At 35.0% G+C, this 13,089-nt stretch overlaps 1 protein-coding gene across 1 annotated transcript; it reads right to left on the bottom strand.

The window, feature by feature from the left end:
* Positions 1–282: 282 nt before the first annotated feature.
* LOC111777125 (terpene synthase 10) lies at positions 283–3,247 on the bottom strand. The gene is made up of 7 exons (XM_023656582.2): positions 3,071–3,247; positions 2,707–2,977; positions 1,970–2,345; positions 1,560–1,778; positions 1,166–1,304; positions 836–1,081; positions 283–652 (listed from the first exon to the last, which is right to left on the bottom strand). The coding sequence occupies exons 1-7, from the start codon at positions 3,245–3,247 to the stop codon at positions 350–352; spliced, it is 1,731 nt and encodes a 576-aa protein (XP_023512350.2). The 3' UTR covers positions 283–349.
* Positions 3,248–13,089: the final 9,842 nt, after the last annotated feature.

The following is a 13,089-nucleotide window of genomic DNA, read 5'->3' as shown; positions in this document are numbered from 1 at the left end:
CTTCATTTGAAATTTTTCATTTATATATATGTATATATATATATATATATATATATTTGCATATATTATCAAAGGCGTGCATGTAGCAAAATCTCTGATCTAGATAAGAAAATTAGAGGCGTTACAAGCTACATTCTGTACCTTCATGAACCAAGTTTTTCATAAATACCTAGACCAGTTTTTTGTGGTGTATCTCGACAATATCGTTGTATGTATACAGTACCACGATTGACAAATAGAAAGTGCACTTATACCTAGTATTTGAAAAACTAAGGCAGAACCAGTTGTACATTAAAAGAAAAAAGAAATGTGCTCCCACACTAAACTATATCAACTTCTTGGATCATCATCAAATGGGTTGCATGGAAATAGGTTGAATAAGTAGAGACATTACAATATCGTTTATTTTTTGGTGCTCAGCGCCATGTCCATCTCCATGTTGATATATGCATTGAGCCATTCTACCAAAATTTTTAGCTATCTCGATGAACACACGAGGAAAGAATGAATTCTCAACATCAACCGTATTTAACTTTTTCCACGTCTCATCAATCAAATGTTTTATATGTTCACGAGCACTATTCTCTGAAGCTCCCGTATCATTCATATAACATTGTATTGATTTTGGAACATCGCCTCTCTCTAATTCGATCTGAATCAAATGTCCATCCCAAAATCATGTTAGTAAATAAATGTTCCAAAATGTTAAATTGAATAATCTATATGGAATTTAATTAACTCAAAGATACACTTATCTACTCCTATACATAGGTTTTAATTGTTTTAATAAAAAAATGTTTGCTTGTAATGATGATACAAGATTTATTGTTCATACCGTTGATGTTCCAAGATCGTCAGCAAGTCGCACAATTATGGAAGAACAACGAATTATATCAATATGTTTTTCCAAGCTCTCCATGTCTTGGAGCATCGGAGATGTCTCGGAAGCATATGCATGAACTAATAGAAGTGGTCCTCCTATTGAAATCCATGCATTGTCTAGATACTCTTCTAATGTTGGTTTATAACCGGTGTGATACCACCTAGCCTCCAAGAAATAAGATTTGCATAGATCTACCCACTGTAAAATTCAATTTCCTTTTCAGGAAGTAAATTACATGATAATTTTTAAAGTTAAAAGAGTTTATTATAATCAAATTCTTACCGTTTTCTTAAGGTATTGGATCACATTAATTCCTTTATCTCTCAACATTTCAAAAGCCATCTCATTTACAGAATTGTGGAGACCAAGAAAACATATTTTCATATAATCAGGTAGCTGGTCCAGTGCATCAACATTCCACCTAAAATTATAATTTAGGAGAGGGTTAAATATTTATATATTTCCCAATTAAAATCGGTATTTTATTTATATTTTAATAAATATTTTATTTAATTGTTTAAATTTTAACAACTAATTTATTATTAAAGTTTAAGTTATTACTTTCGTGAGAACAAAAAAAAAATATATATATATATTTTTTAAAGTTTTCTTTAAAATTATCAATTAAAGAAATTAATAATTTGGTAAAAGAAATATATATTTATAGATTGCTAACCTTTCTACGGCTTCCGTAAAAAGCTCAAGTTCATCTAATGTGCCATATACATCATAAATGTCATCTATTGTCGTTGCTAATGCACAAATTTTTGTGGCCATTCTTCTAAAATATGAGAGCTCAGGTTCAAATCCTATACCCACGGTCCAAAAGAAACATTCCATTAATCTATCTCTTGCAAAGCTGAACTTTTCGGTAAATCCAATGCTCCTCCACCACCTAATTTGTATGTTTTGTCAGCAAAAGAGTGTTAATGTAATATACAACCATCCATCTGTTTAGAATATTCTTTTTCTTATTAAAAATAAATTTTGTAAGTAAGTTTGTGATTCAAAACAAAGTTTTGATGAAAAAAAAAATACCACATACCATTATTTTCAATACTTCAAATATGTTTATCATAGTCATACCTGGATGCATATTTAAGATCTTCTTGGTGGATGGATTGAACTCGATTGAAATCTAATTTAGCAATTTCAAGAAGAATAGGGTTCATATCCACTTTTCTCTCGTAGATATCAATGAACCATCTTGCATCCAATCTTGATATTCTCCAATGTATGGGAAACTCCAACGCATGTCTAATAATGGATGCTTCATATTCATCCTTGCACGATCTCATGTATTTTTCCAAATAGTTGATTGTAAAATATTTTGCTGCCGCTAAAATGTTCTCACCTTCTATACATAAGAATGAAGCTTCATACAATGATAACATTCCATTTAAATCCCGATAGAGTTCTGTGCTAAAGTTCATGGTCTCATCCTTAGCATTACCGAAAACATCTGTCATTAAGTTGTTAAATTAATAAGTATACATTATCTAACCAACATGACAAAAGTATTAAGTTTTCATATTGACATTTTCACATATTTGTAGATTTGACATATTCACTATTCCATTATACATATTAACATTAATGAAATAATTTGAAATAATTTAAAAATAAATAGAATAAATTGAAGTGAAATAAAATCAAATTCATTTAAAGTGAAATAAAATCAAATTCATTTAAAATGAAATAAAATCAAATTCATTTATAAAATGTAAGAAATATATATTACCTGATGATAATTTATCGTGACAAAAATAAAAAAAGAAAGAAGAAGAAAGAAAGAAATATTAAGGGACGAAAAAAGTCTATACCTTGTGAAACATTGAAACCATGTTGTCTTAAAAGTCTGAATTTAAGTGATGTTGCATACAGATTATTCTTTTCTGAATCATCATTTTCATTGCTCTTCTCGTATGTTCTTTTCAACACATTTTTAATCTCATTCTCAAAATGGTATGAGATTCCAAGTCGTTGTAAAGTATCAATCAGCTCGAGTTGCTTTAGAGGATCCTCTATTATTTGGTTCATAAGCACACCAACCTCTTCCTTTAACTCATTGAATCGTTCAACATATATTTTTCTCTGAACACAACAAATAAGTAATTGCTAACTGTTTTTAACATTTAATGTAAAATAAACAAAGAAAACTAATTTAAACATTCCTATCATTCATACCTTAAATTCACTGCTTAATGATTCAATGTACTCATGTTTCCAAAGAGAAGGCTTGTAATTTCCAGACCGTCGTACAATGGTTTGATTTGATACTCTTGCAACGCTACTTACTTTATCGGTAGGACAGATAAATGAAAAGTTTTGACCAAAATAGACTCGTGTGATGGAATGATTCATCATAAAACGAGTGAGAAATTGGCGATGAAGAGGAATGAAGACAGTTGGTTGATTTAATTCTGAGGAGAGGTAGCTTAATATATATAGATGATCCAAACCTGGCTTTATTCTCTAATATTATTATTTTTTTAATATATTAAATTTGTAAATGTTTTAAGAAAATATTCTACTGACCAAATACGTGAGAGATTTGAAGCCAACTCATTGCTTGTCCTCACATCTCTTTCAAAATGTTTTCACCTTCTATACATAAGATTGAGGCTTCATACAATAATAACATTCAATTTAAATTCTGATAAAGTTTTGTGCTAAAGTTCTTCGTCTCATCCTTGAAATTATAGAAAATCTCTGTCATTATAATATAAAAAATTGTTAAATTAATAAATTTGCATTGCCTTAACGAACATGATAAGAGTATTAACAATACTTAATTTTTGAGAGAATTAATGTTGATATCTTTATTCTTATAATAAAAAAAAAAAAATATATGTAGAGAAGAAAGTTAATACCTTGGGAAACAATTAATCCATATTGTCTTAGAAGCCTAAATTTAAGTGATGTTGCATACACGTTATTTTTTTTTTCCAATCATCACATTCATAGCTCTTCTCATATGTTCTTTTCAACACATCCTTAATCTCATTTTCTGTTGTAAAGTATCACTGAGTTGGAGTCGCTTTAGAGGATCATCTTTTATTTTGTTCATAAGCACACCGAGCTCTTCATTTAGCTCATTGAAGCGTTCTACATATATTTCTCCCTGAACACAACAAACAAGTAATTGCTAACTCTTTATAACATTTAATGTAAATAAACAAAGAAAACAACTAATTTAAAGATTTTTATCCTTTGTATCTTAAATTCACGGTTTAATAATTGAATATATTCATGTTTCCAAATAGGAGGCTTGAAATTTCTAGACCTTCGTATAATGGTTTGATTTGATACTTTTGCATCAGTATTTACCTTAGCAGTAGGACAGATAATAGAAGAGTTTGGATCAAAATAAACTTGTTTGATGGAAGGGTTCATCATAAAAGGGGTGAAGAAGTTTTTCTTCTCACCTTAAAGTTATGGAAAACCTTTGTCATGTTCATATAAACCGTTGTTAAATTAATAAATACGCATCATCACATATTCGTAGATTTGACATCTTCCGAATTGTTATTAATGTTGATTTATATTATTTTATTATCAATTTACTTATTAAATGAGTTTAGTTACTCACTTTAATTTTCATAAAAAGTTAATTAATACGTATGGGAGGTGAATTTGTTGTTGGAATCGTCATTTTGCGTTTATTTGAGTGTTTCAAATTTTTAAATTTTGCCAATTTTGTAAAATGTTTGAAAAATTGGGTGCCGTTATTTCAAGCCAACCCATTGCTTGTCCACCATACATAGCTTATCCTCTCCTTCACATAGGAAATATGCTTCTACAAGAGTGACTCAAGTTAAAATATTTTGAAACTATTTGGACTAATTAAGAGAGTTAGGTGCGTTAATTCATTTTTTTCAAATTATCCACCACACCATTTTTCAATCCTAGAACAAACAAATTTTTGATGTAACAATCGGTTGGGATATGGAGTCTGATGCCGTAGAAATATATATGGTAGATATTTCGTAAAGATTTGGTAGAGGTATATTTCTTTAATCTATAAATTGAAACACGGTATATATACCCATTAGGTATTGCTTCCAAAATGTATTTTTCTTCCTTCCCTGCATTCTCTCTTGTTTTACATACTTGAAGTCATCAATAAAACCTTGAGCCAATATTCTTCCTTGTATTTTCTATCTCCTGTTTTTTGTGTTCATCTTGATCGAGTTTGTGCATTGTTGAGCGATCCTAACAACTAGTATTAGAGCGAGGCAAAATTCACTACGATCTGTGAAGATGGAAACTTTAAAGATTGGAATTGAAAAGTTTGATGGATCTGATTTCAGATTCTGGAAAATGCAGATTAAAGATTGTTTGTACCAGAAAGGTCTTCACGAATCCCTGTTGGGGGAGAAGCCGGATACTATGACTATGGAGCAGTGGAAGCTCAAGGATCGTCAGACCTTGGGGTGGATCTATTGACGCTGTCCAGAAACGTGGCGTTCAATATTATCAAGGAGAAGACAACGTCAGATCTGTTGAAGGCGTTGTTGAATATGTACGAAAAATCGTCGGCTATGAACAAGGTGTATTTGATGCGGAGATTGTTCAATCTACAAATGTTTGAAGGTGGATCTGATTTTGATCATATAAACGAATTCAATATGATTGTAAGTCAACTAAGTTCGGTGGAAATTAATTTCGAGAATGAAATTAAAGCATTGATTTTGATGTCATCTTTACCCAAGTTGTGGGATACTGTTGTTGCCGCAATCATCAGTTCACAAGGATCTAATAAACTTAAGTTCGATGAAATTCGAGATGTAGTTCTCAGCGAAAGTATTCGCAAACAGAATAAGAAGTACGTGCTAATTATCACCACTTAAGTTCCGTGTTAATTTATATTATTTTATTATCAATTTACTTATTAAATGAGTTTAGTTACACACTTTAATTTTCCTAAAAAGTTGATTAATACGTATGGGAGCTGAATTTGTTGTTGAAATCGTCATTTTTCGTTTATTTGAAGGGTGTTTCAAATTTTTAAATTTTGCCAATTTTTTAAAATGTTTGAAAAATTGGCTGCCTTCATTTCAAGCCACCTCATTGCTTGTCCACCATACATAGCTTATCCTCTCCTCCATGCATAGAAAATATGTTTAGTGACCGTTAAACTATCTAAGTTAAAACATTTCAAAACAATGTCATGTTTATAACAAAATCGTTAAAATAGTTACAGTGGAAAAATAAACCACATGAAACTTAGACAATAAAGAAAAATTAAAACAATACCTTATCTACCCTAGCTTCAGTCCAATGGTCATAACCACGACATTATCATCCATGCAAATGTGTATTGTCTTTACCTGAAAAGTGAAAGTATCACATGACTTGAGTATTTTAAGAAACACTCGGTAAGTGACTCCATTACTGGGGTTAGGAAATGCATACACATGCAATTGTGTTAGGGACCTATCATGAAATATCATTTCAACCCTCAATCTTGTTTAGAAGCTGTAAGAACAAGTTTAAAGGAAAATAATTAACAATTGATCTCAATTTAGAAGAAATAATTAACGATTGATCTCAATTTGGAAGAAATATGAGACTAGGAGAGCCAAACACTAAATGGTTATTACTTGTGATAGGAGCTCGACTCAATACAATTCTTAATCCATATGAATGCCCCAACTTTAGACTTTATAGGGAAAGCTTAAACTGAAATTGAAACTTCCATAATCGTCATGATTTTGAGAAAGAGTTTTCTAGATTATCCATCAGAAATATCATCTCCGATCCGTGAGCTACTAACTTCCAATTAGAATTCTAGTCGTTGGGCTCCTACTCTCGGGTTTCTTCTTAATTCGAGAGCAATTCTCCACCATTTCTCTTCAAACTTGTTCCTACAGCTTCTAAACAAGATTACCCACAAGTTCTATGAAGGAATAGAGTGATGACAGTGTCTAGAATCTATTCCCCCAATCCAATCTGCCATTAAAGAGCTTCAAGGAAAACTCAAAATTCCAATCCGAGGATACACGAGAATTGCTCAAGGGGTTGTTATCCATAGATTTGAGTTTTGAATCATAGAAACAGATCAAGAATCAAGAAAGCATCTATGACAAAAGTTGCTCAAGGGGTTGTTATGTATAGATAAGAGTTTTGAATCATAGAAACCCATCAAAAATATAAAAAGTTTCAAAGGTACATTTTATATGTTATAGAATACCATTTTTGTCCACAAATTTTTGAAACAATAAGATTCAAGAAAACACTTAATTTCAAGTGTTGTTACCATTTTCCATGGTTGATAAAATTGCATGACATTAATTTTGTTAGATTGAAACTCTTCAATTTTAGTGAAAAAACTCGGTCGAATACGAAAATAGAAAACCCAAATGAACTTGACCATGGGAAGGTGAAAAATAAATCCCCATGTCAAGATCACGTCGGGCTTAACAAGCTATGGATCTCAAAACCCAAAGCCTTCAAAGTCGTAGTACAACGAGGGAATGAATCAAAAGTTGAACCAGTGGTAGAAAAGAAGAGGACCAAGACATTTTAAGAATAGGAGTTGCCTCTATACTAACGGGTTACAAGCTGTAGAGATATACTTACGAGTTTTACGTTTCTGAGCCCTAATTTATCATACACAGAATAGGGCATTAAGTTAATAAAATCTCGTCACACAAAGCCCTATGGAAAAATGAATTACAGTAGTATAGGAAACAGTAAAATCTTTTGCACGATCTCATTGTTGAGTTATGGAGTCTGCTCCCTGTATTTATAGCTTGGTCAATGGCTATATCCGGTAAAGCTATATTTGGTAAAGCCATATATGGTGAAGCTATATCCGGTAAAGCTATATATGGTACATAGCTATATATAGTAGATGGTTAAATCTGGTAAAGCTATATTTAGTAGACTGAACCATATATATATCCCGTCCAGTAAAGCTTTTAAATGTACTTTTCTATTCTCTGTACTCTCTTGTTGTACATGCCTGAAGTCATCAATAAAAAATTCTTTTAGCCAGAGTTCTCCTTGCAATTCTCTCTATCCTTCTCTTTGTGATCATCTAGATCGAGCGTGTGCGTTGTTGTGCGATCCTAACAACTGGTATCAGAGCAATGCAAAATTCACCACGATCTGTGAAGATGGAAAGTTCAAAGATTGGAATTGAGAAGTTCGATGGATCCGATTTCGGTTTCTGGAAGATGCAGATTGAAGATTATCTGTACCAGAAAGATCTTCACGAACCTCTGTTGGGGGTGAAGCCGGATACCATGACCACGGAATAGTGGAAGCTCAAGGATCGACAAGCCTTAGGGATGATCCGGTTGACGCTATCCAGAAACGTGGCGTTTAACATCATCAAGGAGAAGACAACGTCAGATCTGATGAAGGCGCTGTCAAATATGTATGAAAAACCGTCGGCTATGAACAAGGTGTATTTGATGCGTAGATTGTTCAATCTACAGATGTCTGAAGGTGGACGTGTTGCGGATCATATAAATGAATTCAATATGATCATAAGTCAACTGGGTTCGGTGGAAATTAATTTCGAAGATGAAATTAAAGCGTTGATTTTGATGTCATCCTTACCCGAGTCATGGGATACTGTTGTTGCCGCAATCAGCAGTTCCCGAGGATCTGATAAACTGAAGTTTGATGAAATTCGAGATGTAGTTCTCAGCGAAAGTATTCGCAAACGGGAAACTGGAGATTCATCAGGCAATGCTCTCAGTGTTGATCGAAGGGGAAGAAGCAAATCAAAGAGCTCAAACAAACATGGGCGTTCAAAATCAAAGAACCGGGGAAAATCTCCAAACAAATCCAACGTAACGTGTTGGAGCTGTGGGAGAAAAGGACACTTTCGGACAGATTGTACAAAGCTAAAGAAGAAGCAGAATCATAAATCTGAAGATGATGATGATTCTATATACACAACAGAAGATGCTGAGGACGTTCTAATCCTTAGTGTGGATAGCCCAGCTGAATCCTGGATTTTGGATTCAGGTGCATCGTTCCATTCGTCTCCAAGTAAGGAATTGTTTCGAAATTTCAAATCAGGAAATTTCGGGAAGGTGTATCTTGCCGACAATAAAACCTTGGAGATTGAAGGAAAGGGAGATGTCTCCATACAAACTCCAGCAGGAAATCAATGGACATTACAAGATGTCAGATACATTCCTGGTCTCAAGAAGAACCTGATCTCTATTGGTCAGTTGGATAGCACAGGCTATGCAGCAGAGTTTGGAAAGAGTTCCTGGAAGATTGTGAAAGGCGCCATGGTTGTTGCGCGTGGCACAAAATCCGGAACCTTATACACTACTGCAGAGTGTATAAACATGACTGCTGCTGCTGAGAGTGCTTCCAATTCAAGTCTATGGCACAATAGACTTGGACATATGAGCGTCAAAGGAATGAAGATGCTGACTGCGAAAGGAGCTTTAGAAGGCTTAAAATCTGTTGATATGGGTCTTTGTGAGAGCTGCGTTATGGGCAAACAGAAACGAGTTAGTTTCACAAAGGCTGCCAGAGAACCGAAGAAAGTGCGGTTGGAAATGGTCCATACAGACGTCTGGGGACCATCTCCAGTTTCATCACTTGGTGGATCAAGGTACTACGTCACCTTCATCGATGACTTCAGCAGGAAGGTATGGGTTTACTTTCTGAAACACAAGTCAGATGTGTTTACCACCTTCAAGAAGTGGAAAGCTGAAGTTGAAAATCAGACCGGCTTGAAGATCAAATGCCTGAGGTTTGACAATGGAGGAGAGTACAACAAATCAGAGTTTATAACATTTTGTGCAGCTGAGGGAATTAGATTAATAAGAACAATTCCCGGTAAGGCAAGACAAAATGGTATTGTAGAAAGGATGAACAGAACCTTGAATGAGCGAGCAAGAAGCATGAGGATTCATTCTGGATTGCCAAAGACATTCTGGGCTGATGCTGTGAACACAGCAGCATATTTGATTAATAGAGGGCCGTCAGTACCCTTGAAGTTCAAATTGCTCGAAGAAGTATGGACAGGAAAAGAACTCAAGTACTCTCACTTGAGAACCTTTGGCTGTACTACGTATGTTCATGTTGATCCAGAGAAGAGAGATAAGCTTGATGCTAAGGCTGTGAAATGCTACTTCATAGGCTATGGCTCTGACATGTTCGGGTATAGGTTTTGGGATGAGAAAAATATAAAGATCCTAAGACACTGTGATGTGACCTTTGATGAAAATGTCATGTACAAGGACAGAGAGAAGATAAACTCTGAGACTACGAAGCAAGTGGGAGTTGAATTTGAGTGGCAAGAAAATTCACACAGTGATGGTACAACAGAAGCTCAAGAAACTCCTGATCCTATTGCTGAAGAACCAGACGTGGCTGATCCTATTGCTGAAGAACCAGACGTGGAGCAAGTTGCACCTGAGCAGGTGTTGAGAAGATCATCCAGAACTACCAGAGCACCAGACAGATATTCAACCTCATTACACTATCTGTTGCTGACTGACGAAGGAGAACCAGAGTCCTTTGATGAGGTCCTACAAGTGGAAGATTCAACTAAGTGGGAGCAAGCCATGGATGATGAGATGAGCTCACTTGAAAGGAATAATACGTGGGTGCTGACTGAGTTGCCTACAGGAAAGAGAGCTCTGTTGAACAAATGGGTGTTCAAAATCAAGGTTGAACCAGATGGCAGAAGGAGGTTTAAGGCTCGGTTAGTAGTTAAAGGATATTCACAAAGAAAAGGCATTGATTATGCTGAGATCTTTTCTCTAGTTGTGAAATTAACTACTATCCGAATTCTACTGAGTATTGTTGCATCGGAGAATTTGCACCTTGAGCAAATGGATGTAAAAACGGCATTTTTACATGGAGATCTAGATGAGGAGATCTATATGCAACAACCCGAAGGATTTGCAGCTCCAAGCAAGGAGCACATGGTGTGTAAGCTCAATAAGAGCTTGTATGGACTGAAACAAGCACCGAGACAATGGTACAAGAAGTTTGACTCCTTCATGAGTAAGAGTGGTTTCCACATAAGTGAAAAGGATCAGTGTTGCTACCTCAAGAAATACACTGATTCTTATGTGTTTCTACTCCTGTATGTGGATGATATACTAATTGCTGGATCAAGTATGAGGGAGATAAACCACCTGAAGGCAAGCTTGTCTTCAGTATTTGAGATGAAAGATTTAGGTGCAGCGAAGCAGGTCCTTGGGATGAGGATTTCTCGAGATAGATCTGCTGGCACATTAAATCTATCCCAAGAGCAGTACATTGAGAAGGTGTTGTCCAAATTCAAGATGAATAACGCTAAACCCAGGACTACCCCCTTGGCAAATCATATTAAATTGTCAAAGGGGCAATCTCCCAAGACAGTTGAGGAACGTGAGCACATGGCATCAGTTCCGTACGCTTCTGCAGTTGGGAGTTTGATGTATGCTATGGTCTGCACTAGACCTGACATAACACATGCAGTGGGAGTTGTTAGCAAGTACATGGCAAATCCAGGGAAGGAACATTGGGAAGCTGTGAAGTGGCTTCTGAGATATCTGAGAGGTACATCCAATACTACACTTTGTTATGGCAATGGCAAAGTAGTTCTGCAAGGTTTTGTGGATGCTGATCTGAGTGGAGATGTAGACTCCAGCAAGAGCACATCTGGGTATATCTACACTATAGATGGAACAGCAGTGAGTTGGATGTCCAAGCTTCAGAAATGTGTTGCTCTTTCATCTACTGAAGCTGAGTACGTGGCCATAGCTGAAGCTGGAAAGGAGATGATATGGATGACAGACTATCTAGAAGAATTAGGCCGGAAGCAGTGCAAGAAGATCCTTTATACAGATAGTCAGAGTGCCATACAGTTGGTGAAAAACCCAGTCTATCATTCAAGGACAAAACACATTAGAAGACGGTACCATTTCACTCGCAGGTTAGTGGAAGAAGGCGATCTGTGTTTGGAGAAGATAGAGGGTGCAAAGAATCCAGCATGTTGACAAAATGTGTTGATGTTGGAAAATTAAAGCTATGCAAAGCCCTAATTGGTATGGTGTTGGATCAGTCTCCAAGTGGGAGAATTGTTGAGTTATGGAGTCTGCTCCCTGTATTTATAGCTTGGTCAATGGCTATATCCGGTAAAGCTATATTTGGTATAGCCATATATGGTGAAGCTATATCCGGTAAAGCTATATATGGTACATAGCTATATATAGTAGATGGTTAAATCTGGTAAAGCTATATTTAGTAGACTGAACCATATATATATCCCGTCTAGTAAAGCTTTTAAATGTACTTTTCTATTCTCTGTACTCTCTTGTTGTACATGCCTGAAGTCATCAATAAAAAATCCTTTTAGCCAGAGTTCTCCTTGCAATTCTCTCTATCCTTCTCTTTGTGATCATCTAGATCAAGCGTGTGCGTTGTTGTGCGATCCTAACAACTGGTATCGATCCTAACACTCATAAACTTCAAACTTCGTTTTGTTTGCAAGAATGTTCTACGTGAACTTAAATCTTTAAAAACTCAAAAAATTAAACATTCAAATTTGGATTTTTTTTACTAGAACAACGAGGGTAACAAATATGAGAAGGAGAAAACGAAGAAAGGAAATAGAAGGCTTTCTAGCCTCATGAATAGGTGTAGTTTCATTTTAGGGAGCATTATGTGCTTCCACTCCTCAGTGTTATCGCTTTAATCATGCATGCATTCCGAGTTTAGTTCATTGTGTTTGTCTAGGTTAAACATATTTAAACTCCAATTAATCAATCAAATCATACAAACAAATTTCTCCCCAAATTTCTGAAATTTAGGGGTATGAATAAATAATTGATATAACTAAATAATGAAGTCTTTTAAAATGATATGGTTGAGTAAGAAATAATACAAATTTAATTTGGTCCTCTGAAGGAAGTAGTACATTCAATAGTTTGAGTTCATCCTCTTGTTCTTCCATAATATTACAGCATCACTCGAGTAGCAGAAAACGAAAGCGAGAAAGATGACAAATTTGACCAATTAAAGAATCAAAGTGTTTAAATTTGTCAAAAGTATAACTTTAGAACTTTAATTTGTAAGGATGATATGCTGGTATATTGAAACAAACATGGGAAAAACAATGCCCACAAAATTGGAAGATCTACTCAAGCATAACTCACAAAGTTGATACAGAGCCTTGGCTCTCCAAGTTGGTGCCCGTGAGTGAAACAAATTCTATAAGGAAAATAAACAAC

This window comes from Cucurbita pepo, chromosome 16, assembly GCF_057944985.1.
Source record: "Cucurbita pepo subsp. pepo isolate OVF chromosome 16, ASM5794498v1, whole genome shotgun sequence".
NCBI classification, from domain to species: domain Eukaryota; kingdom Viridiplantae; phylum Streptophyta; class Magnoliopsida; order Cucurbitales; family Cucurbitaceae; genus Cucurbita; species Cucurbita pepo.
Note: the sequence above shows the minus strand (reverse complement) of the source record. Positions and strands in the feature narration are given on the sequence as shown.